At 35.9% G+C, this 26,699-nt stretch overlaps 1 protein-coding gene across 9 annotated transcripts in view; it reads right to left on the reverse strand.

The window, feature by feature from the left end:
• Positions 1-5,349: 5,349 nt before the first annotated feature.
• ZNF638 (zinc finger protein 638) overlaps positions 5,350-26,699 on the reverse strand; it is an 83,623-nt gene continuing 62,273 nt past the window's right edge. For 7 of the 9 annotated variants that reach the window (XM_067704764.1, XM_067704766.1, XM_067704765.1 and 4 more), the window contains 10 exons: positions 26,189-26,323; positions 24,915-25,040; positions 20,544-20,581; positions 14,870-16,094; positions 14,214-14,279; positions 11,396-12,350; positions 10,478-10,582; positions 8,028-8,126; positions 7,168-7,286; positions 5,350-5,665 (listed from right to left, as the gene is read on the reverse strand). In XM_067704764.1, the coding sequence (XP_067560865.1) occupies positions 5,600-5,665; positions 7,168-7,286; positions 8,028-8,126; positions 10,478-10,582; positions 11,396-12,350; positions 14,214-14,279; positions 14,870-16,094; positions 20,544-20,581; positions 24,915-25,040; positions 26,189-26,323 (2,934 nt within the window). In that variant the 3' untranslated portion in view covers positions 5,350-5,599. The other 2 variants (XM_067704767.1, XM_067704768.1) reach the window with 2 other exon arrangements.

Consider the following 26,699-nt stretch of genomic DNA (forward strand, 5'->3'; position numbering starts at 1 on the left):
AATCTCCCAATTTATCTCTCCTCCCCCTTATTTCCTGTTAACCGTAAGTTTTTCTACATCTGTTAACTGTTTTGTAGATAAGTTCATTTGTACCTTTTTAGATTCCACATATAAGCAATATCTTGTCTTTTTTGTGTCTGACTTACTTCACTCAGTATGACAATCTCTAGGTCCATCCATGTTGCTGCAAATGGCATTATTTCATTCTTTTTTTTTTTTACACCTGAGTAATATTCCATTATTGTATGTATATATATATATATATACACACACACACACCACATCTTCTTTATCCATTCCTCTGTTGATGGACATTTACGTTGCTTCCATGTCCTGGCTATTGTAAATAGTGCTGCAATGAACACTGGGGTACACATATCCTTTCAAATTATAGTTTTCTCTGGATATATTCCCAGGAGTGGGACTGCTGGATCATATGGTAGCTCAATTTTTAGTTTTTTAAGGAACCTCCATACTGTTCTCCATAGTGGCTACACCAATTTACATTCCCACCAACAGTGTCGGAGGGTTCCCTTTTCTCCACACCCTCTCCAGCATTTATTGTTTGTAGATTCTTTGACGATGACCATCCCGACGGGTGTGAGGGGACATACCTCATTGTAGTTTTGATTTGCATTTCTCTAATAATTAGTGATGTTGAGCATCTTTCCATGTGCTTTTTGGCCATCTGTATGTCTACTTTGGAGGAACGTCTATTTAGGTCTTCTGCCCATTTTTGGATTGGGTTGCTTGTTTTTTTGATATTGAGCTGCATGAGCTGTTTGTGTATTTTGGAGATTAATCCCGTGTCGGTTCCTTTGTTTGCAAATATTTTCTCCCATTCTGAGGGTTGTCTTTTCATCTTGTTTATGGTTTCCTTTGGTGTGCAAAAGGTTTCAAGTTTAAAATTTTGTTTTTAATAATCACATTGTTGGTTGTGGTCTTGGTATTGTTATTCTGACTGATGTCCTTGAGAATGAGAATTCCTGACATAGGACAAAGAAAATCTAGACTTAAAAGAGCTAAATAAAAACTTATAAGTCCTGAATTTGAACCAGAAGAATCAGTACGATCATGATGCATTTTATCTTAAAAACAAAACATATACTTCCAAGTTCCAGCCACTGAAGAGCAATAACCAAACAGAAGCAATGTGCACCCTAAGTAGACACTGTTCCTTAAGGAAACGGCTGACTTCAGATTTGGGGCAGGAGGTATACAAGGTGAGCCTGCAACATCTTCATATACAGATAGGAAGGAACCTATTAAAATTAGTTGTGTCATGTTAAAAGGAATGAGGTGTCAAATCAAAAAGGCCAAAAATGGAACAATTTGAGTATCAACGGGCTGATACTGCAAAGGTTTGTAACATCAACTATGTTAAAATTCATGAATTCAAATTAATATTTAAATAAAAAGAATTTATCACGACCAGTGAATGCCAACAAAACAACTTATTTTTTTGGGGAAAAAGGTAAATAAAGGAAAAGCATCAAATATGCATCATGTCTTTTTTTTTTGCGGTACGCGGGCCTCTCACTGTTGTGGCCTCTCCCGTTGCGGAGCACAGGCTCTGGACGCACAGGTTCAGCGGCCATGGCTCACGGGCCCAGCCGCTCCATGGCATGTGGGATCCTCCCAGACCAGGGCACAAACCCGTGTCCCCTGCAACAGCAGGTGGACTCTCAACCACTGCGCCACCAGGGAAGCCCCATATCATGTCTTTTTTACATAAACCATACCCACCGAGTAACCAAACAGCAGATGAGGGGAAGTTCTCTTTTCAGACAAGTATCCTAGTTTATACAAGAAGAAATATAGAATTATAGTATCAGTGTTTCACAATCCCTAATGACCAAGTGCATCAAAGCTCTAAGCATCAACTGCTACCAAAATCCCGAAGAAAACAGGTATTTTGTGCCTCCTGATCAGGAAGACCACAACACGGTCTGAAGCAGTCTTGCCAAAAAGAAAGAAAATTCTGATCAACGTTCTGTATTCAACTATCAGTTTATAAGAGGAATGTTAGAATTCCACTGTACAGTTGCAATCAACAAAATCCAGGCTGTGTGAAACCCTTCAGCAGTGCTTCTCAAACTATGTGATGGATCAGTTTATTTTTCACCCCCTAATTTCCAATCTATCACAGACTAATACTTGTAAATATATTTTAAAAAACAAAAAATGCAAAAACATGCAAGCCCAATTTTTAAAATTATTAGATTCAACAAACAGACAAAGTCTCTGTCAAACGGCGATAAAGTTTCTAAACACTTTCAACTTCTGTACTAGTACCAGACAGTTCGTGGACTGGCACTAGATCCAAAGACCTCATTTTGAGTAGCATGGCTTTGCAGAACTGAATATCTCGTTTCTTCATTAAATAAATTACCAGAAGAGAGTCTATATATTAAAAATAATTTAAAAGACCTACCAAGCCAGCAACAATGTACAGATCTTATTTTGATCTTGATGCAAACATAGTAAAAGAAAACAAAAATCACTTATGAGAGAGTAGAAAATCTGAACTGGATTTTTATTTTTTATTTATTTATTTTGGCTGCACTGGGTCTTCGTTGCTGGGTGCGGGCTTTCTCTAGTTGTGGCGTGACGAGCAGAGGCTACTCTTCGTTGAGGTGCACAGGCTTCTCATTTGTTGTGGCTTCTCTTGCTGCAGAGCATGGGCTCTAGGCGCATGGGCATCAGTAGTTGTGGCACACGGGCTCAGTAGTTGTAGGGCAAGGGCTTAGTTGCTCCGCAGCATGTGGGATCTTCCCAGACCACTGGTTGAACCCGTGTACCCTGCATTGGCAGGCAGATTCTTAACAACTGCACCACCAGGAAAGTCCCTGGATTTTTATCTAAATAAGGAATATTTTTAATGATATTACTGGTTATTTTAAGAAGAATCCTTATCTTTTAGAAATACATAATGAAACATTTATGGGTAAAATGACATGCTGAGATTTACTTTAAAATAATATGAGAAGTGACGGGGCTTCCCTGGTGGTGCAGTGGTTGAGAGTCCGCCTGCCGATGCAGGGGACACAGGTTCGTGCCCCAGTCCGGGAAGATCCCACATGCCGTGGAGCGGCTAGGCCCGTGAGCCATGGCCACTGAGCCTGTGCATCCAGAGCCTGTGCTCCGCAACGGTAGAGGCCACAACAGTGAGGGGCCCGTGTACCGCAAAAAACAAAAAAGAACATAAAAAATGAGAAGTGAAAAAAGTAAATATATAAATTGATAACTGCACTGATAATTACTCAAACTAGATAATTAGTATATATAAATTACCCTATTCTTTTTCAAATGCTTGATACTTTCTACAATCAAACAATAAAATATTAAAATAAAAATTTAACGTTTTAAAACCTGACTCTCAACACATTTTTTTTCTTTTTAAAGAATTCAGAAGGAGCAGTTTTGGAGAGGCAAACTTCCACAGCATTCTATGCCAGAAAGGGTAAAAGAATCTAAATACCTTTATGGAGGTGTAGAACACAACCTTTTCTTGCTTTGGTGTCTAGATAATGACAGAAACTATGCTGAAATGGTAAAAGCTGCAATCCAGTTATATACCTTAACCAACTAGTAAGCAGAAACTGCTATGTAAATGACATTCCATATGTGTAGTGTGAATAAAGGGAGGTAGGTATTTCAAGGTTTTCTGGAAAAGTCTAGAACACTTCTAAGATTACATGCAAAAAAAGGTATGTTTATTTAAAAAAACGAAACAAAACAAAACAAACCTAAAACTCTTTTGTATTTGGAGTCCTAATTCCCAGTCTGAAGTGCAAGCAGCAGCAGAGAGGAACATTATTTACTACATACAGTGAACCATCAACATCTGTCACTAGGATAAAACACACAAATCACCTCTACTATACTTTTATCCTTTAAGCAGTTCCTTTTATTTTAATTTAGAATCCCAATGTCCAGATAACTAATTTGAAGGAAGTAAGAGTTTCACATTTAAATTCTTAAGATTAGGGAGTTCCCAGGTGGTCTAGTGGTTAGGACTCGGCGCTTTCACTGCCGTGGTTTGGGTTCAATCCCTGGCTGGGGAACTGAGATCCCACAAGCCACATGGTGTGGCCAAAAATAAAAAAATAAATAAAAATAAATTCTTAAGATTAAACACCAAGGTTGATCCAGGCAAGATTAAAGAAGTTCCTAACTTCTCTGGTTTTAAAAGCTTCAGAAGCAGCCCCAGGAAAAGATTCTTTAAGAGTCTTATTTACTCTACTGGTGTTTTTTTTTTTGGGGGGGGGGGGGCGGGGGGCGGGCTGCACTGCACAGCTTGTGGGATCTCAGTTCCCAGATAAGGGATTGAATCCGGGCCTTGGCAGTGAAAGTGCCAAATCCTAACCACCAGACCATCATGGAACTTCCCTACTCTGCCACCTTAACTTGCCAGCTCCTTATACTCCAACCTTTTAATAGCTCTTCTCCCTCTTAGTACCTCATTCACCTATATGGTTTTAATTACAACAGACTCTTGGCATTCACAAGCCATCCCTCTCCCCACCCTATTCCTTACTCTGTGGCGTGTAGTATTTTATCATTTTGCTCAGGCTGTGGCTAAGTGTGAACTGAGTGTGCAGTGAGTTTGGTGAGCAACAACAAAAAGATGTTGTGTTCTTCACTCCACTCTTGCTGACTGTGAGCTAACTCTTGTGCTGTGATGGGAGTAAGAGATCTAAAAAAGTAGTTGTTTTTGTTTCCCTCCATTCACCCTCTATTGTTAATTGGTGCATTCTAATCTAAAGAGATAAAGAATCAGATACTAAAAATTCTCAGTCAGTAGGCTTATGTCTGAAGCATGGCCTCATCTAAAACTTTACAGTACAGGGCTGTGTCCAGCACCTAACAATCCAGTGAATTATTTTTTTGTACCTTTACAACTCCCCACAAACATATTAAATAATAATTCAAGTGGTTTAAAAAGCAATTCTTGTGGTCTACAGAAAGTAAAGGCTACTTTGTCTTTGTAGTTTCAAGTTAAAATTAAATGACTTGCTAGGAGCTACCTTAAATGGGTCCTGGCAAAAATAGCAGATGTTACCAGACGCAGAAAAAATGTCTTTCTAAGCCATTAAAAAAGTCAAGCAAGGTTTTACTCAAACCTACCTGAGCCAAACATGCTGTAATTGAATTTTACCCAGAAAAATTGAGAGTTTTAAGAAATCTTTGACCTGTACCAGTTGAAGCAAAGTCAAACACTGTCACGCCTATGATTTCCAGTAACACAAGAAGAATCACCAAACATCCCAAGTCTCAGTGGTTGTAGAGAAGCCTGTCTGCAGAGGCCAGCAAGTCTTTAATCAATCAGCCACAAACACAACATGGTATTTTAAATATACAGTAGGAACATTTATTTTAACACTTCTAAAAGATATTTCTCCATGCCTGATGATTTGATATAAAAATCAAACCCATCATACTTTCCCCTTCAGTCTCTACATCAAGGGCAATCAAAATTTGTACAACATGAATATTTGCTTCTGAAACAAAAATTACAAATTAAGTGATAACAAAAATACACAAATCAACTGGACCCTAAACGAATTTCTAATGAATTTTTTCCCCTTTCCCCCAATCACCTAGAGCTTCTTTCTTCAGCCTCATTCTGCTCCTTTTCCTTTCTTTGCTTGGCCATGAACTTCTGTTAAAAGCAATTCATAATATAAAATATGTATTAGATGTTGCTTTGCTGTGTTACAAATGTATCTAATATATTTCACTGTATTTATAATTTAAAGAGCTTGATCCTACAGAATAAAGATTAGAAACACAGTGCCTTACATTAACATTCCTTCCTTCCATTTGTGAATCATCTGATATTTATGATATACTTATGCATTATCTTGATGCTTGGGGACTCAGTGGTCAAGAAGATAGATAAGGCCCCTTACCTCATGGAGCTGACATTCTAGTAGGGGAAGAGAAACAATAAAAGAATAAACAAGATAATTTAGGGGGTGGTGGTAAGTATTATAAAGGAAAGAAAGACTGTAAAGCAAATGAGATTGACTGCTTTTTGGGTTGGGAGGAGTGTTCTACTTTAGCTAGGTCTTTCTTTGTCAAAGGCCTTTCAGGGAAGCTGTTACTTGAGTTGAGACCTAAAAGATGAGGAAGAATCAGCTATACAAGGGGGGCTGGGAGAGGGCAAAGGAACAGCAATATAAAGGTGCAAAGGCAGCAAAGGGGCCTTTCATGTACGAACAACAAGAGAGCCAAAAAAGCTGAAACACAGTGAGCAATAACAGCGAGGTCAGAGAAGTAGGAAAAAAATCAGATCATGTAGGGCCTTACAGACCCACAGTAAGAAGTTTGCATATTATTCCAAGTGTAATATGAAGCCAGTGGAAGATTTCAAGTGGAAAAGTGACATGTTAAGAGCATAGGTAGCACAGCACAATGTTTAAGGGCATAAGCTTAGAATAAAACAAAGGTAGGTTCAAATCCTAAATCTGCCACTAACTAGCTATGTGATCTTGGGGATTAGGTACTCTTTAATCCTGTTTCCTCATCTTCAAAATTGGAACTGATAGCATCTACCTCATAAAATTGATTGGGGGACTGAATAAGCTTCCAGCAAGTAACAGCTCAATGAATGTTAGATGAGTGTCTGTGCCACAAATTCAATACAGAGGATATATAAAGCAACTCTCAAATATTCAGGAGGAATCAGAACCACTGTTTCAATTATGGCTAGTGATGATTCTCTAGAGTTCTAATCTAAATGTGTCCCAAAGCCATGTACAACTAAAAACAGGGGTGGTAGTAGTGAGGAAATGGATTAAATAAAGTTAAGTGGATTCTTTGGCTAGACAAGTCTGAAACTTTAACATGTTATGTGTCCATGACTCTGCAAGAGGGCATCAGAATATACAGTTTCCCACACTTTAATGGAGTGTCACATGGGACTAGTGATATACAAAATCTACTCTGGCAAACGCTGCCAGAGGAAAAGGAATAAAAACTAGGAGTTACTGGCAAGATACAGTGAAGGACATGAATAGTACTTTGAACTTAAGAGGAATAAACAAACCTTAAAAAGTTCTTCCAAAAGGAAAGAATGTACATTTTGTGTGGACACTTCAGTAGTTTGACTATAATACCACCACCTGAAGATTTGATGAGTTAAAAATAAGAAATATCTACCTCTGTATTTTGCTTATGACGTGTACTCCTGCAGTGATTTGTCATTGCTTTTTCACCTGAGTAGAAGAGGGAACAAATTGGACAGAAGAATCCAGCCTTCGGTACAAGAAAGTCTAAATCTAGAGGACAGGAAGAGAGAGGGGGAAGAGGAAGGAAAAAAATTAACGATAATTTATCTAGAGCTGTGTTAATTTATCTGAACATGATAAACATACTAAGCACAGTATACATTTATGTACAAACATAATACACACTGTTATATATCTAGGGATCAAGAGCAATTAAGCCTCTAATCACAAAACAGAAGTCTTTATTTTTAAACAAATTCTGTAATATTCCAGAGCCTCCAGGAATGGCAGGGAATTCCTTCAGAATAGCAGTTCACTGGAAAAGAATCTGGTAGTCTTTGAAATAAACCTCTTAGGAATCCACTGTTAAAATAAAACAGGGAGAAGAGGCAAAATGATAGTCAACTGTCTGCTTGAGGAATACAATGGGTACACAAATAAGGTGCCCCTTAGCTCATCTGAGCTGGCCATGAACAAAGTTTGCTAGCTAAGCTTTTCCATCATGTCCTACTCAACTGGAATTTCTGCCTGGGCAAGTATAACTCAATTCTTACCAGAGCAACAAAGAGAGTACATATCCCAGACTTCACGAGTGCAATAAAAATATCTTTGTCAGGTAAAAACACAGCTTAATAAACTGTTCTCAGAAATGCCAGTGTACAAAGCTTGCTAATTTCCACTCTAATCATCTAAGCAAGGTCATTGCATTACTCATCTAAACAACAGAACACTTATTACGGTTCTGAATTTTTATCTCACATGGATAAGGAAAAAATGTCATTTTTACTTTACCTTCAGGGACATCAGGTGCCACTGATTTCCCCAAAGAGTCCTCAATCTTCTGGCGTTTTCTTTCTGGTTCTGAATCCATTAATCCAGATTCTTCATCAACTAAAGTCATTAAATTTTTCAAGGAAAAAAAAAAGTTATTCAAAATAGATTTATAGATTTTATACTAAGTGATGTTATCTGAGGCTGATATCAGATAATCTCTGCCTTCAAAGATTAATCTATGAAAAAAAGATTAATTTATGGATCATCTAAGTAAACCCTTTCTTGGTTAATCCCACCCGACTATTCTTCCAAGAGGCTTTATATAAGGAATAAATGGGTAAATCTGTTCAACCTTATTAAATAGATTCAAGGATATGGGACTAAAGCTTAGCAGCATATTTTATTTACACATTGTTCAGGAAAAATTTTAAAGGTAATGAAAGAACTTCAAGTTCTATATTACTGGCAAGAGTTAACGTGTGTATGAAAAAGTGCTGGGGTGGGAGAAGAGTGTGGATCGAGGAGAAAAGGACAGGAGCAGAGAATAATTCTGCGGTCCTGTATTGAAACCCTTCCAACCAAGAAAAACAAAGCCTAAACTGATGGACTAAGACCCTTGTTAGACTGAATCACAAGTGAAACTACAAACATTCAAACTCAGCAAAGTGAATTAACATGTAAGAAGCACTCAATGTTATCAGCAAAATGCCTAACAGGATCTCGGGGGAAGACAAAAACAAAAACTGGTTCCAAGCAATTCTGGTTACCCTCAGCAGCTGAAATACCTAACTGTTGTAAAGCACTGGACAAATCTCTCTCACATACATATCATTCATTTAGCTTTTATCTCGTGTGAGACAGGCAGGTCAAATCATTATTATCCCTATTTCTTCACAGATGGAGAAAAAAAAACCAAAAGAGGTAAGAAACTGATTATGTCCAAGGATGCATAGCCAGTAAGTGACAGAGACTTGTGACTTCAAGTTCAGTGCTCTCCCCATGTAACTGGGCTACTCTTTCCCTAATCTGAGGGGATGGTTATAAACTATGAAATCGTTATTTACTGTTCTCTTACTCCTTGCATTCTACCAGTCATCAAGTCCCAAAGAGTCGATTAAAAAGGCTGTCTCGCTTTTCTTGACTTGATGCTTAAAACAGCCTCCAGTGTCTTGCTACAATCCTCAACAGAGTAATACTTTCTCAAACACATTTGCTGCTACCACGCCCAAGGCACCTTTATCTAATAATAACAACAACAATAATACATATTATATATAATTACATAATTAAGAGATTAAAACAAATATTTTAAGTTTAAAATTATTTTAAAAATGACTTTTTCTTAAGCTAGGTTCTTTCATCAAATATATTGTCTATTAATGAAAATAAATGGTTACAAAAGCAGTAAAGAAATGATTCTTTTTCTGTTCTTCTGTTGAGATGAGGCAGTTCTAAGCAAGCTGGTAGCTGAAGCTGCCCTATCACAACAGAAATCCCGAGGGGGGAAAGCCCTCATGAAATTATGCTAGAAGCATCTGTCAGTTAGTAAAACCATTGACTATGGCTTGGTATCAAGGAGAGGTTAATGGAGAACAATAAACAAAGGAGGAGTACCCACTTAGCCAAGGGAGAGAGCATCAAGAAAGAGTACATAATCAACAGTAACAAATGATGCAGAGAAGTCAAATAAGACTAAATTAAGAAGAAAAAAACTTAATCCAGTATGACAACAAGCAGAAGGGTTTTAGGTTTTTATTACACCTGGTTAGGAAATGGGAAAGGAAGGAGGCCTAAATAAACTGTGGAGCAGCACTGAGGACCCAGCTGAGAGCTAGGTCAATGAGATTCCACTGAATCACAGGTGGTAGTTTTTCCTTAGAGAACATAGGATACAAAAGCAGGAGGGCAATGAGGGTGCTGTTTTCAAGGAGAATGGTACTAGGGATTTAGGATTTTGCTATGAATATATGGACACAATGACAAATACTTGTTAAGTAACTGCAGTATTCTAGACACTGTTCCCTATTTCTTTCAACATAAACTGTATTAATGTTATTAAGACATCTTCTTTAATTCATGGCTGCCTGCTTGGCAGCATCCACAAAGCAAGGGACCTGGTACACAAATTAAAGCTAGTTAATAAATAATTTTTACTTGATGCTGCAACATGGTCAGAATAACCTTTCACAGATCATTTCCACGAAAATTTGTCACATTCTATTATAATAGGATCACATATTATTCTCTATTATCCCATTCCATTATGTTCCATTATCTCTATAATTGCAAAGATAAAAATCTTTATCCAGATCTAATCATTAATGGGCTGCCTTCCCTCACTCCCTCAACTCCCATCCCTGCTCTGTTCACTCTTTTTCTACTTTTCTTCTTAGACAGTAGATCTTTGGAACTTTAACCACCTCCTCATATTGTGTTACTCTCCCCCACTTCTATCGATCCTGCTTTACCTTCACTAATTTGGAAGGCCTCTTCATCTTTTGCTGGTTCTGCCGTAACAGCTTTTTCTGATGGTGGCGTTTTCCCAATTCTAACTCTCTTGGCTGGCACTTTAGCTTTAAAGAGAAAGTCTAATTTATTGCTACAGTAACAGTGTTTAAATTGCTTTTAACTCTGAATAACAACTTTAACACCTTTTTTGCAAACAAGATAGATATTACTCAAATTTGGGAAGGAAACCTATTTCTAATATAAAATAGAAGAATTCTGTTTTTAAAAATTCAGCACTAGTCTAAGCATTCTCCTTTTATTTTCCCACTTATCCTGATCAAAACTCCACCTTCCCACCTGCTTTTCTCAAGGAGCCTACACACATTTTTCTATTTTGTTCAAGACTGTGGGACCTTGCTAGTACTTTTTATTCTTAGTTTGGTTAAATCTTTCAAGATTTTTGTATTTGAAATTATTTTGATCTCCCTAAAGTACTGAAAGTGAGCTGACCTATTATTCTATACCATCAAAATATTACTTAAAAGTGAAATGGTACCTTCACAAATTTTCCCAAATCCTAAGTCTAAGCAAAAACTAGGAGGCAGGCTGGTATAAACAGCCTTCTACTTATCAAAAGCTGTATTTTCTCAAAAATACAAACATATCATTTTCATTCCAATTCTAATCTGGGTATTTTAGTTTGCTTTCTGGCTTTGTTATCTTTTCTTGAGATACAGTAACTTGGGGTAGGGTCTGAACTAAGAGAAATTTGTGAAACTTGAACATATTTCTTTGGAAAGTATCACTTGGCCATAACTATCTGTTGGCTTCTTATGTCAATACACAGTGAAATTATTGGTAATGCTGTAACATATATTTAAAAAAATTTTTAATGTAGTCCCCTCATAAAACAAAAGCTACCACTTCTGAATATCTACCTGCTAAGTGTCTTTCAATCATGGTTTTCAGATCTTCTTCCATAACATTCTCATTTACTGGACCCACTTGGGACAAAGCTTCAAGTTTTGTCTTCTTTGTGTCCATAGCTCTCTTTTTTCTATCCCCTCTTTTATCGGTGGGATGGTCATGTTTGCTTTGTGTTAATTCAACTTTTAAATCATTGTCTCCATCTTCCTCCTCTCCAACTTCATCAACAGTAACAAAATTAAGCTCTTCTTTAAGGTTGTTAAAATCTGCCAGAGAGTCTTCATCCTCTTCAGTTACTTCATCTAATGTCACTAAATGCAGATCACTGCTGTCATCCTGTATTTCATCTACCGTAACTAAAGCAGAAGGGTCTTCAGGCATATGAGAAGAAATGAACCCAATGGAATCCCTTCCAGTATTTTCCTCATCTCCTTTAGTATTTAAAGCAGCAAAACTTATGTCTGCTGACTCATTTAAAGGTAGCTCTTCCACTTCTCCAATTTCATCCACAGTTACCAAGCGTTCCTGTTTGAGAAGATCTTGTTCTTCAGCCACTGACAGTACAGTAACATCTTTAGGTTCACTGTGGGAAATGCAATCATCTTGATCAATTAACTCATCTAATGTAAGAAGTGAATTTGAATTTTTTACCATTTCTTCCATATTTATTTCTTCTTCATCAATTACTTCATCCACAGTGACTAGAGCTTGTGCTATATGTGCAGCTGCATCTTCTTCTTCCCCAATCTCATCCAATGTTACAAAAGATAATTCTCCCTCAACAACACGAGAAGCAGAGACTTTCCCCTTCTTCTTCTTCAAGTTAAGTTCAAAGGAAGGGGTATTTTTGAGAGCTTCTTTCCTTTTTCCCTTCAGTGGATTCTGCTTGGCTTGAAAAGGATTCACTTCTTCTATAACTTCATCCACAGTAACAAATTCATCCAAATTAAATGGAAATAAGGGTTCCTGTTGGAAAGGTAAAAAAACTCACAGAATTGTGAACAACTACTGATAACTGGCTAGATTCCATACAGTCTCAATAAATGTGCATGACATATCTATCATTTGTGAGAATTTCAGTATAGAGATGTTTCCAAAAGCTGAAATTAGTTATTTTTCAAAGCCCCACAAACAAATCCAAAGAGTGAACAATGCCAAAGGTAAAATCCTAACAATATCAATCTAATTCCACCTTTACTTAATTTCAGTAAGATTACAATTATTTCCTAAATGATGTGCGAATTGGAAATATGATGTACAAAAATACTACATTAAGAGCATTTATCAAACAATTAATATAATATAAAGAATTTACTATTCCATACGTTAAATGATATCTAGCAAGTGTTTTGGAGACTTCATGGACTACTAAAAGCACCTCAAATGCAACTAGAAAGTTAATAGCTAACTAGATTGTTCCATCAATCAATTTATATACATATTTTAAGATGTGTAATACTAAGATACAGGCACATTTTGCTTTATTGCACTTTGCTTTATTGTACTTTGCAGATACTACTTTTTACAAATTGAAGATTTGTGGAAACCCTGTGATAAGTCTAATGGCGCCATTTTTCCAACAGCACTTGCTAACTTCATGTCTCTGTGTCACATTTCAGTAATTCTCACAATATGCAAACTTCGTCATTATTATTATATTTGTTATGGTGATCTCTGGTCAGTGACCTTTGATGTTACTACTGCAAAAAGATTATGATTCACTGAAGACTCAGAAGATGGTTAGCATTTTTTAGCAATAAGGTACTTAATTAAGGTATGCACATTTTTTTAAAGACACAATGCTACTGTACACTTAATAGAGTACAGTATAGTATAAACATAACTTTTACATGTACTGGGAAACCAAAAAATATGTGTGACTCACTTTTATTGAGATATTTACTTTACTATTCTGGTCTGGAACAGAACTTGTAGTATCTCTGAGGTATGCCTATATAAGATTTATATTTTGAGAAAGTTATATGGAAAATTTATTACTAAGACTTAATGACAAATATGACTGCACTTGAAAAAAAAATTGTATCTGTAATTTGAAAAATGGTGCCAATAACTAAAGAAAATAAATTCCTGGCAGGCCTCCTACACATTTAGTACACTATCAATGGTCAATTACTGGTAAATATAATAATGGCATTACAATACATACCCAGTAAATTTAGGGCAGGAGGGGGAATCTGTAAGCAACTGTACTATCAATTTATTAAGCCATGGAAGAACCATAATCCTTACTTCTGCTTCTTAAACTACTAACATTTCTCCTTGCCCTAATAAAACAGACCCAAATTCATGCCCTACCAGGGGAAAAAAGTAAAATAACTGAAAAAATATTCTATGAATAACAGAAATCTAAAATACCAAACAGCCAAATATATTGTAACATGTTTATTTGGCAGCAGAAGTCAGTACCAAGAAAGTAAATCTTAAAGCCCATCTAGTTAGGATAAATTGAGCCATACCAAAAGGATAACAAAATGGAGAGGACTCAAGTCAAATGTCAACCTCCTTTACATAGATGATTTTATTCTGTGTTACAACCCATTCCTACTGATGTGAGACTGGACGTGTCTTCCTACTCTAATCCCCTTTCCATCCCTGTGTAACTTTTTGCCCCACACCAAGAACAAACTATTTAGCCTAGCTCAAGGTCAGAAAACGAACTGGTGGTGGGGTCAAAAATATACTCTCTCATTCCTGTCCCTTGCTCTATATCAAACTAATTATTACAGGAGAGACACAAGTTACAAGGTGGACGAACTCTTTTATGGAATGATGGAATAGATGGGTCTGTGTTAGTAGATTGTTTCTTACCTCTTTGGGTTTGGAACTTCTACCAGTGGTGCTTTTAGAAGTCTTAGTGTTTTGCCCAGTCAAAGTCTGAAATATTAAATAAGAAATACAGAAAAACAGAATGTACAACTAGGTTATTAATATTCTTTAAAACACAAAAAGAATTCAAACAGCAAATACTACCCAAACACATTCAATTATACAAATATTTAACAGGTATACCAAGCTAAGTCAACAATCATTTAACAGTATAGGCATCATCTCCGTAAGCTGTAGTTAAATTCAGTTTTACTGTCTAAGTTGGGCCACCAGTAAGCTGATAAAGGGAGCTTCAATTTAAAAGAGAAAACTGTTTCCCACTTCAGGAGCAGAGTGCTAAATCACCTCAGGAGATTCAATGCAGAATTTTTTTTTTTTTAAATACAAAGTTTTATTTCTGACCACACTTTATCCAAATAATGCTTTCACACCTGTTAATAAATTATAGACTTGAGCTTATTATTCTAAGTGTCTACTGGCTTAAATCAATGGAGTCATTTAAGAAAGGGAAAAGGGAGCTTGGGGGCAAAGGGAGTGAGGAGATGAAAGCATAAAACAAGATTACATCTCCTACTCCTTAGCTACAACAGAGATAATCACTTCATAGATTCTCTGAACATTCTTCCTACCCTCCTCACCTTATTGTTGCTGTCATCCCGTTTCATGGCAGAAGGTTTAGCCTCTGTTTCCTGAGACTGTTTCGTAATATCCCTGTAATCCAGTTTAGAATCTTTGCCTTGCAGGGCTGAGATCCTTCCACTGCCTCCTCTGGTGACACTGCTCTGAGTGGGTTTCAATTTACTGCTGTTTTCAGCCAAGCCTGATCTGGCACTTGTAGGTTTAAGGAGACCCAATTCCTTGGCTGAAAGTTTCTTTTCAGCATTTATTTGATCTCTGAGTACAGATTTTAGAAAACTTTTCTGGTTTTCAGATTTTGAAGCTGTAGCTTTTGCCTTTAGAGAAGAGACCATACCAGCCTTGATGCCTGATTTACTGCTAGATGCATTTGATGCAGGCAGCATACTAATTTTACTAGTTTCATCAGACTTACTGGCCTGAACCACTCCTTTATTTGGGCATGCCTTGGTCACTGAGTTTTCGGCAGGCTTTTCTTTCATTGCAGCCACAATCTTTTCCAACTTCTCTGCAACCATCTTATCATCATTCTTTTCAGCCTTCTCCATTCGTATTTGCAGATCCATTCTGGTTTCCTTGGTATTTAATTCATTCTCCTCCTTTTCATCCATATTACTTTTTGCAGAAATTCCCTTTGTGCTCACTGCCTGCTCATCCCCAGTGGAAATTCCAGGTACTAAGGCCACAACACAAGTAGATGGTACTATTTCTGAAACAGTTTCATGTTTGTCTACTTCAGCTACAGCTTCTATCATAGACTGTGTAATCTTAGAAAAGAAATCTTCTGCTTCAGATGGAGAGTCTTCTAGAATTCCTTTGATGTTCCTTTCTTCTATAAATGCACTATCAGATGATGATAATTCTGTTTCAGGGTTAATAATTTCTGCCTCTTCCTTCTCAAAGTCACTGGCATACACCTGCTGATTTAAAACAGACTGCTCTCCATTTTCAGTGAATAAGTCAATACTGGCTGGAGTGGATGCTACAAGAGGAATTTCCACTTTGACCTCCTCTCCCTGAGTTTCAACTTCAAATGTTTCAATAGCAAAGTCAGAGACACATAGTGCTTTTTCTGGTTCTTCCTCACAAGGCTCTTCCTGTTGTATAAAAGTTTCTATTTGAATGCTGGGAATAGATTCTTCTTCAACTTCACTAGGTTTAACAGAGGGACTATCAGCTGCTCTTTGCACCTCACTTTCATCAACTGGACGGTTTTTCAAGTCAGGGCTAAAAGTATTTAAAAACAAAAAGAACACAAACAAAAACACAAACAAAAATCAAACTATGATGAGAATTCAACCATCATAAATAGTCCTGTCGATGCTAATTGTTAAGACTTCCTGATACAAGAGCAATAAGTATTGGGAAATCCAGTCAATCAGCATTATAATGGTTAAGAAGTTTTGATGTAAATATACAAATAACATAAAATTTTAAAAAGATCCTCATTGCACTAAAGATTTCTTTTTAGTTCAAAGGAAATTATGGCAATATTATGACCACTGATACAATCATTTTACTCATATAAGTTATAATCATTTTTTTTTTCCTTCTGTGTCAAGTTGCCCCTGAGACCAGAAGGCTGAATGTGAATTTGAGACATCTCAAATTATTATTAGGTCCTATCTCCCCAACAGTGGTAACTGAAATAATAGAATATGTTTATGGTTCGTGAAACTAATGATCCATGCATTAAAATTTACAATTTTATAAGTGAGCCTTACCTAAAAGGAACAGAAACTGATAGGCCACAGTTATCTTAACCACGTCACCTCTTTCTTTTGGATGTGAAACAGATTTGTTTTCAATTTCCCAAGAACTGTATTTATTAGTAATACTTAAAAGAAAACTTTCTTTGGAAATGTCTTTTAAATACTCTGTTGGAGATTTAAAGTTAGAGGCAAAGCTGATACAATCACCTTAACATAAACATGTATTCTTATTATAAAGTATGTGCCTTTGGCTATATCACAAGCAGAAATTTGTTAAAAGAAATCCTTCCAGTTACAGAGACTAATTTAAGATTCTAATATATAGCTTAAAATTTTAAGTAAAATTATTTAGAAGAAATGGAGGAAATACATGGCAAATACATGCAACTGATCTAATTCATCAAGGTCCTCCCAAATCCAACATAAAAATAAAAGTGTGCGATACAACTATTTTCACTGAGACAGAGACAGAATAAACTGTTTTTATATTAATGTTCCATAGATAAGAGATTATCCTGAATAGTAATAAGGAAAATCTTAGCTTCTGAAGACACATCCAGCACGCTGTCAACACAATAATGTTTAACAAATACATCTGCTTAATTACATTAGAAGGTACAGCTTGGAAAAAGACTCCAGAAAGTGATCCTGCCATATCAATACCTCAGTGTTGACTTTTTCCTCCTACTCTTCAAGGAAGGAGGGGATGAGACATCCCTTTTGATATGCTTCTCAAAGGGTGGCTATATACTCTTTAGTTACTGCAAGATGGTGTCCGTGTCCTGAGACATTAATAATATTTCAGAAGTTTGGAAAAAGTGCTACCACATCAGGGTCTAATCATATGAGCCAATAAGCTATTCCTCCCTCCTCCAATGATGGTAAGTTTAAACTTCCAGAGGAGAAAACTTTTCTAAGAGATCAGAGAAACACCTCTTAAAGAAAAGCCATTAAGGCAAAGAGTTTGAGGAATTTATTTAAGTTAAAAAGTCAGTAACCATAGACCTTTATCAAATAATATTCTAGTCAACTGTATAAGCTATCCTTTGTATGCTGAAAGGGTTTAAAGGTTTGTATTTGAAATGATTCACATCCCTTATATTAAAAAATACCAATGGGGGCTTCCCTGGTGGCACAGTGGTTGAGGGTCCGCCTGCCGATGCAGGGGACACCGGTTCGTGCCCCAGTCCAGGAAGATCCCACATGCCGCGGAGCAGCTGGGCCCGTGAGCCATGGCCGCTGGGCCTGCGCGTCTGGAGCCTGTGCTCCACAACGGGAGAGGCCACAACAGTGAGAGGCCCACGTACCGCAAACAAACAAACAAACAAAAAAAACCAATGGCTGATTTTTGGTGTTCCAAATTCTTAGGAAAAGTAAAAAAAAAAACTTGCAGCCAAGCACAAGTATGACAAAGAAAAAGTTGTGATATTCAGTTAAAGCAGTTATGTAAATATTATTTCTCAAGAAATAAGCTTTCATTTTTAAGTTACAAGACTCATTTCCAATAATGAACATTAAATTCAAACTCCTGCCTCAGTACAGAACTGCATATTAACCCTAAAGGCTTTACAAACTAGAGCTATACAAAAACACCAATTTACTGGGCTTTAGAAGGAGAACAATGGAGATTTTGATTCCTGGCTCTAGGATATAGCAAGTCCTCCCCCTTTACCACATTTAAAGTTTGTCAGTAAATTTAAAAAGCTGTTATCTTTTATATAAAATGAATCACTATGCAGTTTCACACTTGAAACAGACAGCATGAACCTACTTAGGAAAATGGCTTAATTCCATATTTGTTCTTGTGTGCCAGTCTTTTAAAATTATAGTGCTTTCTTCATAGGATTTATTTTCCAAAACTTAGTACCTAGTTTTCTGGCTGATATGGTAAAAACCTTCAGTGTTCATCAAGTTAGCTTGGAAAGTCAGTTTGAGATGTCAAATAAATGAAATTATTAACACCAGAATATAAAAAACAGTCTTTTAAAAGAACAAAGAAAACAAAATCATATTCTGGAAACTGGACCGAAAAAGGATTCCAGGAAGGCTGGGTTCAGGATAGGGGTATCTAATTTCCCACTCCCCTGTCCTACCCCACCCCTCCATAAAACCAGGGTTTCAAAATCTTCAGAGAAGGTATATAGTAAAAGCTGGCCATGAGAACAAAGGTTAACACCATACCATACACTTTCTGAGAAACTTTAGACTGAGACATAACACTGAAGATCAGTATTTATTTCAGAGGGCCACTGAGTACTGCCCAACATTATTAATGAACTGGTGAACATTTCCTCTTGCACCCTTATTTGGAGCCTTAATCATATGATAAATAAATAATGTTCACATGGGGTTGGTTAAAACAGGGAAAATGTAGAATTTTATTAAATTATTAATATATCCATGTGAGATTTCTTTTAAAAAGGAAACAAATACTCTACATTAACTATAAACAAGAGGATCATGTTAACGAATTAGCATCCACAAGTGCTTAAAAAAAAAAAAAAGGACCAGTATTTTCTCAGGATCAGCTTACTCCAATAAAGAAATGTGAAGTATTCAGCCACATCCCATGTCTTTTTTCTCTAATGTCATACAAGTCAGAAAAAAACTGCAAAGTGGGAATTAAGAAATTATTAGTGCTAGAACTTTAAAAATTAATAAGATTAGACAACTACTTGTAAATTCATTAAGACATATCTGATTTTAAAAGATAAGTGAAAACAATGAAAGAGAAAATGACCAAACGCACACAATAACTATTCTTTTGGCCGTGAAAGAAACTGTCAAATGAAACATATAAAATGGATTTTTGGAAGAGCCTGCTTAATTACCAGCCAGAGTTACTACAGCCAAACTGCAGGTCTATCTATACTACTACATGCAGCATCGTTACTTATTCAGCCCTTTGCGGGCTTTTGTAGCAAACACTGCTTGCTGTTGGTTATTACTTCTTAGGCATGTAAATATAATTGGTATGCTGATGTGCAACTTAAAAAAGTCTGTGTGGATACATATAGCCAACCTATTGCTTAAAGTTACCGATATATTTTAATGTACTCATAATCATCTTTATCATTTAAAAGTCTCATTTTATAAAAATTAATTACTGAGAAGAAAAATCTATAAGACATCCTGTTTTTCAGGCATCTTATAATTAGGCAGTGTATCAAATAAAATAAACTTTCCATATTTAAACACTCAAACTCCTCTTTCAAACTGATAAGCTCTTACTCCACTGACTAAGAAATAAGGGTAAACCACTTAGTATGAAAGAGAGAAAGAATTCTCTATCAGTGATTCCCAATGAAGAACAGTAAAAGGGAGGTTATTCATTGGTGGGACAAGGGTGGTGATAAGTGTGGTATTCATCAGGATGAGGAAGTCACTACGAACAGGATATACTATATGTGGTCAAAAAAAGTTGTGAGTTACCAGTTTGTATAGACTCTGAAGAACAAGCTTTCAACCTCTGAAAATATAAAGCAGTGTACATATTATTTTGTTTTATACCAAAATACACACTAAATATTATCTTTCTGGTTTTAAAAACTCAATGAAAATTTAAAAGGATTATACAAACTTAAAATTTACACTGTGCCTATTCTGGAATAGAAAAATCTAACAAGAATATAATACTGATAACAGAGTTGAGCTGTTCAAGAGTCTTAGCAAAACATTTCATAAAGAAGGCAAATTTATATATTTAATTCAAACTGTGTGTACACATTCACTTCTCCTAAAAAAAAAAAAATCAGTAAATATCTGAAAGAGACCAAAAATAATAACAAAAAAAGCCCCTAGGTCAAACAGAGCCCTCCAAAAACCCCAAAACAAAAAACACCCTCATAACACTCATAAAAGATACAAACTTTTTGTTACTAGTGAACTACCATAAAATACAGAAATAATATTCAGTAATTAACTACGTACTATAAAAACTGTTAGCAAACTTAAAGCAACATACCTTTTTTTCCCTAGTTCTGGGTCTTTCTCAGCTTCAGCCTGTAATATAATTCCACATTTTATTAGAGGTTATTCTACTGGATTTAAAATATTTAACTCATCAATGCAGTGTTTTCAGTTCTTAAAATCTAAGCTAAAAAAAAAACCCATACCTTAAAAATATATCAAAACAGATAGTTTTCAGTGTCCACATAACTAACCATCAGCTTCTAGAATTTTTTTCCCATTTTTAGATAAAGATCTCTAAATAAGATTATACAGAATAAATGACACACAGAAATTAATGAGAAAAATAAGTTTCCATAATGTTTATAATAAATAAGAAACTTTTAACTTTAAAAGCCTGGAAATACCACCTTTTGCTAAGAATAAAAACAATCAACCTGAAATATCAACATATTTTTTGTGCAATTATTATTTTAAAAGACTTCTATTTATGAGAGACTAGTTGACTTAGAAAGCTTTCTACTCAAAACACATAGAAGTGCTGGACAAAATTTAACAATAATCCTTTTAAACATGAACCTGAACCACCAAGAAAGCAATGTCCTGGGGCCCAAAATGAAAGGAGGAATTAAAATTCAGTGCTTATGTATCAAGCACTGATCCAGGTACTTAGGATACATCACTGAACAAACAGCAAAAATATCTGCCCTTTAGAACTTACATATACTAGCTGAAGGCTTTTTCTGTGGGGAATCGTGTGCTGAGTTGAGAATTATCTTTCTCTAGATTTTCTCAGATTAAAAGCCAAGAATTATATTGTATAGAAACTGAATAATATTTCTAGAGAGGTTCCCGGTGGGGTGCTGGAGTCCCAGAGTAAAGACCTTCTTTACTAGGGTATCTGGTAAGGTATCCAGTCTACACTGTAATGGTATATAAAGAAAATTAAAGATGGCAGTTGATAAGTCCCATCCACAGTGCTTACAAGCGGTCTTCTCATTCACGGGAGAAACTTGTTAGAGGAAACTGAAACCGAAACCAACCTATATAGTAGAGAAAATCTATACCAGATACCTGTATTAGCTAACTTGCTTCTTTATTCATAAATTAATAGAAGAGAAAAACAAATGCACAAGAGAGAACAAATTAAGGATACAAAACTGACTCAAGATATTTCAGAGAACTGCTTTAAAAACAACTCTAAAGAATACTCTCTAAAAAATTTTTCTAAAAAAAAATTCAATAGGATATAGCATCCATAATATCAGTACAGGTGCTACTTCCAGAAAGACAGAACATTAAAATTTGAAGAGAAGAAATATTCAAAGATATAAGAGGAAAATTTTCCTCAGGTGAAGAAACACACTAATTTTTAGATTTCATAAATTCAATGAATGATCTAAGCAGGATATACGAAGTAAGTCCCAAACCAAGTTAAAACCTTGCTCAATGTAGTAGCCATACTGATCCTCCTTGGAATTCCCGAACCACCAAATATGTCCTTAAGGCCTTAGCTCTTGTTCTCTCTAAAAACCTCTTCTCTTTGATACGTTAGTAGAGTTCGCTCTCTTACTTCTTTCTTTCAGGTCTCTCAAATAACTCTTTCTCAGAGGGGCCTGACCACTCTAAAATACACATATCCCCCTGTACACCCCGCCATCCAGCACACTCTATCATTTTTTCTTGATTTTTCTCCACAGCACTTCATAGCACTTTTTACCACCTCACACTACGTATATATACGTGTGTGTGTGTATTTGTGTGTGTGTGTGTGTATATATATATATATATATATATATATATATAAAAGAAGCTCCTTGAAGACTGGGCCATTGACTCCTCTGTTTACCAATGTATTCCAAAGTCTAAAACAGTGCTGGCATAGAGAAGGAATTAGATAACAATTTGCTAAATGAATTAGGAATAAATGCTAAAAGGTTTCAAAGAGAAAAAAAAAATTACATAGAGGTAGGATTGGAATCAGCCTTCTCCTTAACAACACTGGTTAAGAAAAACAAAACAATAAAAGCAAGAACAATCTGAGCACAGAATTCTCCACCTGGACACACCATCAATGAAACATGTAAGAGAAAAATAAAGTCATTTCTAAATATGCAGGGATTTAGAAAGTTTACTGGCCATACATACTTTCTGGGAAAATTATTTGACAATATATTCTGGCAAACAGAATGTAATCCAAGACAGTAGGAGATACAGAGTCCAAGAAATAACAGAAGTAACTCAGAAGAGCAATAAAAAGAAAATCAAAGGTATACAGATGCTTTACAAAGCAAATGGCCATAAATTTAGAACAGGGTGTCAGAAGGATAGCTCTAAGAAGAGAGCATATCCTATTCAACAAATAGTAATTAAGTTATGTGACCCGAGTAACATGAAGACAGTCTTCTTTTTTCCTTTCGACAACAAAAAACAACTCCTTAACTGTACAGGAAAGCCATAACCCAAATACTGAACAAAAACACAGCATCATTTTGAGAAAAGACTGCGAGTATAGGAGAGTCACTTCCAAGTGTGCAAATTACACGTATTTCTTTCTTTATAGAACCACTCTCATTACTAAATTCTGCAGTAAATATCTTCATAATCAAGATATCAAAAATGCAGGTACTGGGTTTCAGTACTTAGAATTATGCCTTCATACTCTGTATGCAAGGTAACTATAGTTATAGAATTAAAGGTTGTAACGTATTACATGTGGAAGTAACATTACAGGTAACAAATATGGGGGGAGGATATTGAACAGAGGGTAACATAGGATACCAATTAACTCATAAACATGGTAAATTAAAAACTGTTATTAAAAAAATCTGGGGGCAGGATTTATTTCCACCTCATAGTCTAGCTTAGGCTTTCATTACCTCTCATATAGACTATTACAACACCTTGAAATTAGTCCACCTGCCTCTACTATCCAATTTATGATTTGTTAAATGGATATAATGGACATTATGTGACATGCTCAAGATTACAAGGCTAGCTTATCAGTGGTTGAGCTAATAAGTCTTTTACAATAAGTTAAATGTGCTCTTCAAGAATGAGGTTGAGTTAGGATGTGGGAAATAAAGCATTAATTTAGGCAGAAGTTTCATATAATTTCCACTTGTTTCATTTTCTTTAAGTCTAAGAATTTGGGACCACAATTCTGGAAGAAAAATTTCTGTGTAGTCTGTGTTTACTGTAATTCTGAACATAGTTGAAAGTAATAACTTGAAACATACCACAACACAAAGTTTTAAAAATACAATGTTCTGTTAAGAAAAAAAAAAAGTTAAAAACTTCAAGAAATTTTCTTCTGAAATCAGGTTAAACAAGGCACACAAATTTGTGCTTAAGGACTTCCCTGGTGGCCCAGTGGTTAAGAATCCGCCTGCCAATGCAGGGGACACGGGTTCGAGCCCTGGTCTGGGAAGATCCCACATGCCACAGAGCAACTAAGCCTGTGCGCCACAACTACTGAGCCTGCGCTCTACAGCCTGCGAGCCACAACTACGGAGCCCGTGTGCCACAACTACTGAAGGCTGTGTGCCTAGAGCCTGTGCTCTGCAACAAGAGAAGCCACCACAATGAGAAGCCCGCATACCATAACGAAGAGTAGCTCCCGCTCGCTGCAACTAGAGAAAGCCTGCACGCAGCAACGAAGACCCAATGTAGCCAAAAACAAATAAATAAATTTATTTTAAAAAATAAATTTGTGCTTAAATCAGTATCATGATGCCTTCATTTACTTATAGGTGATCTATTTAATTTGGATTTAGATGGTGGAATTTTCTCTTTCTTGAGCTAGCACAAGAGTTTTGCAGATTAACAAAAACCTGCAGACACCAAATATAAGGCCCTATTTACCTCTTGCTATTGAGATACAATGAAACTATTAGAAAGAGAAAACATCTGAGTTTCAATTTAATTCTTTCAAAGGTAAACTATTCATAGTTTTCAAAGATTATTACTGTGCAAGCCAAGAACCTGTAAAATCTTCTTTCTTATAGAAGAAGAGAGTATAATAATTTAAACAAGTAAAAGAAAAAAACCAAACTTTTAACAGGAGGAAGTCAAAATGGACTCAATCTAGAGCTGCATTCTGGAGATAACCATGCTATGTATATGGCATCACTCTGCACATATGTCCATAGCAAGCATCAGAATGAATATGCTACATTTTCTAAAATTAGCTCAATTTATTCTCATTTATACAAATTTATACTGTTCCATAAACCATGAAAATTGGAATAATGATTGCAAAATAAATTTTTAAAAGAAACAGTATCTAAACTCAGAATGAGTTTGACTACTGTCCAAGAATAATTCTCGAAATCAGCTTCAGAGTGTATCTTCTAGCTTTGGGAGAATGATCTTTATGCTTTCCTCATATTCTAAAAGCACAGAAGTTGATACAAAATAATCTTACCTCTGATGAGTCTAGCTTTGGAGATAATGTGCAGATCAATACATGGTTACCTATGTTCTGTGGATTTTGCTTCAGAAAGCTGTACATTGACTGAGCAGATTCAGGACTATCTAACTGAAGAATTGCCTTTGGAAAAGACAGAAAAGTATTAATTACTAGTTCCTAAAAGAATTAAAAGTAGAATTACCATAAGATCCAGCAATTTCATTTTTTAGTATACACTAAAAGAATTGAAAGCCAGAACTGGAACAAGTATTTGTATACCCATATTCATACCAGTATTATTCACAGTCAAAAGGCAGAAGCAACCCAAGTGTCGATCAACAGACGAGCAGATAAACACATGTGGTACATGCATACAATGGAATATTATTCAGCCTCAAGAAGGAAAATTCTGACATATGCTACAACACATGCTGGAAGACATGCGAAGTGAAATAAGCCAGACACAAAAGGACAAAAATTGTATGATTCCACTTATATGAGGTATCTAAAGTAGTTAAATACAGAGACAGAAATTTAAGTTGTAGAATGGTGGTTGCCAGGGGCTAGGAAAAGGGGGGATGGAGAGCTGTTGTTTAATGGACAGGGAGTTTTAGTTTGTGAAAATGAAAAAGTTCTGGAGATGGATAGTGGTGATGGCTGCACAACAACATGAATATATTTAAATGCCACTGAACTGACACTTAAACATAGTTAAAGAAATTTCTTAAACATGTCAAAGAAATTAGTATCTACTACTTGGTCAATTAGGTATTTTTTATGAAGCAAATACTGTCAACTTTGCTATAAAACCCTTTCTACCTTTCTAGGTAATACATGGTTGACCAAAATCTAATTTTCATGGACACGACTGAATTAAATAGAGAAGATAGAGGGCACAGAAAACGTAAAGGGACTTTAGAAATACCTGGCTGACATCCTTTCATTTTATAAATAAGAACTAAAAGTGTAAACCAACTTAGCTAAGGTCACAAAGGTAGTTAAGGCTAGATGAACACAAGTCTGCACTTCCCCAAAAGATAATGCTCTTTGCACGTATTACCCTTCTCCCTTGTGCAAGTTTTTATTTCCCCTTCAAAGTAAGAGTTCTTCTTCCTGCCAAAGCCCAGGAGAAAATATGATGGTATATGATAATTCTGCTAAGAGGCTGAATAATGTTTATAGGTGCTTCAGTTCAGAAGCTGAATTAAAAGTTACAGACCATAAGAATATAGGGTTCAATTATATATTCTTTACAGAACATACAGCGAAAATAGAAGGGACCTTGTTACCTTGTTTTTATTACTCATGTATACGTGGTGATCCACTTTTCCAAACTGAAGTCCAACACAAAGTACACACTGAAGTCCATCTTCTGGTAAGTTATCAAGATGTACAAATCGATCGTAAATTTTATCTACATTTGCCTGCAGTTTTTGTTTTTGTTTTTTTTAAAGAGACAGCACAGAAAAAGAGAAAAACAGCTAAAGTATCAAAGTGTAAAACACAGATTAACAATTTATTTTTCAGAGGTCAGGTAATGTCCTCTCCCAAGAGTAAGAAAATGACCATATAGGTAAAGATAGTGAGGTCTTAGTACTAGATGTGAATAATCAGTGAAACAATATACTAAAAAAGGAAGTATAATCTTTCTTCTATCAACATAATATGTACCCAAAACACTTAATATACCGAATATTTACCCAAGTCAGTTAGGCTCCAGAATCTAAAAAATATTGCACATTAGGACTCCTTTACCCTCTATTTCTTATTTGTACCAAGAGAAGACTCATCTGACATCTC

The sequence above is a fragment of the Pseudorca crassidens genome, chromosome 14, assembly GCF_039906515.1.
Source record: "Pseudorca crassidens isolate mPseCra1 chromosome 14, mPseCra1.hap1, whole genome shotgun sequence".
Classification (NCBI taxonomy): domain Eukaryota; kingdom Metazoa; phylum Chordata; class Mammalia; order Artiodactyla; family Delphinidae; genus Pseudorca; species Pseudorca crassidens.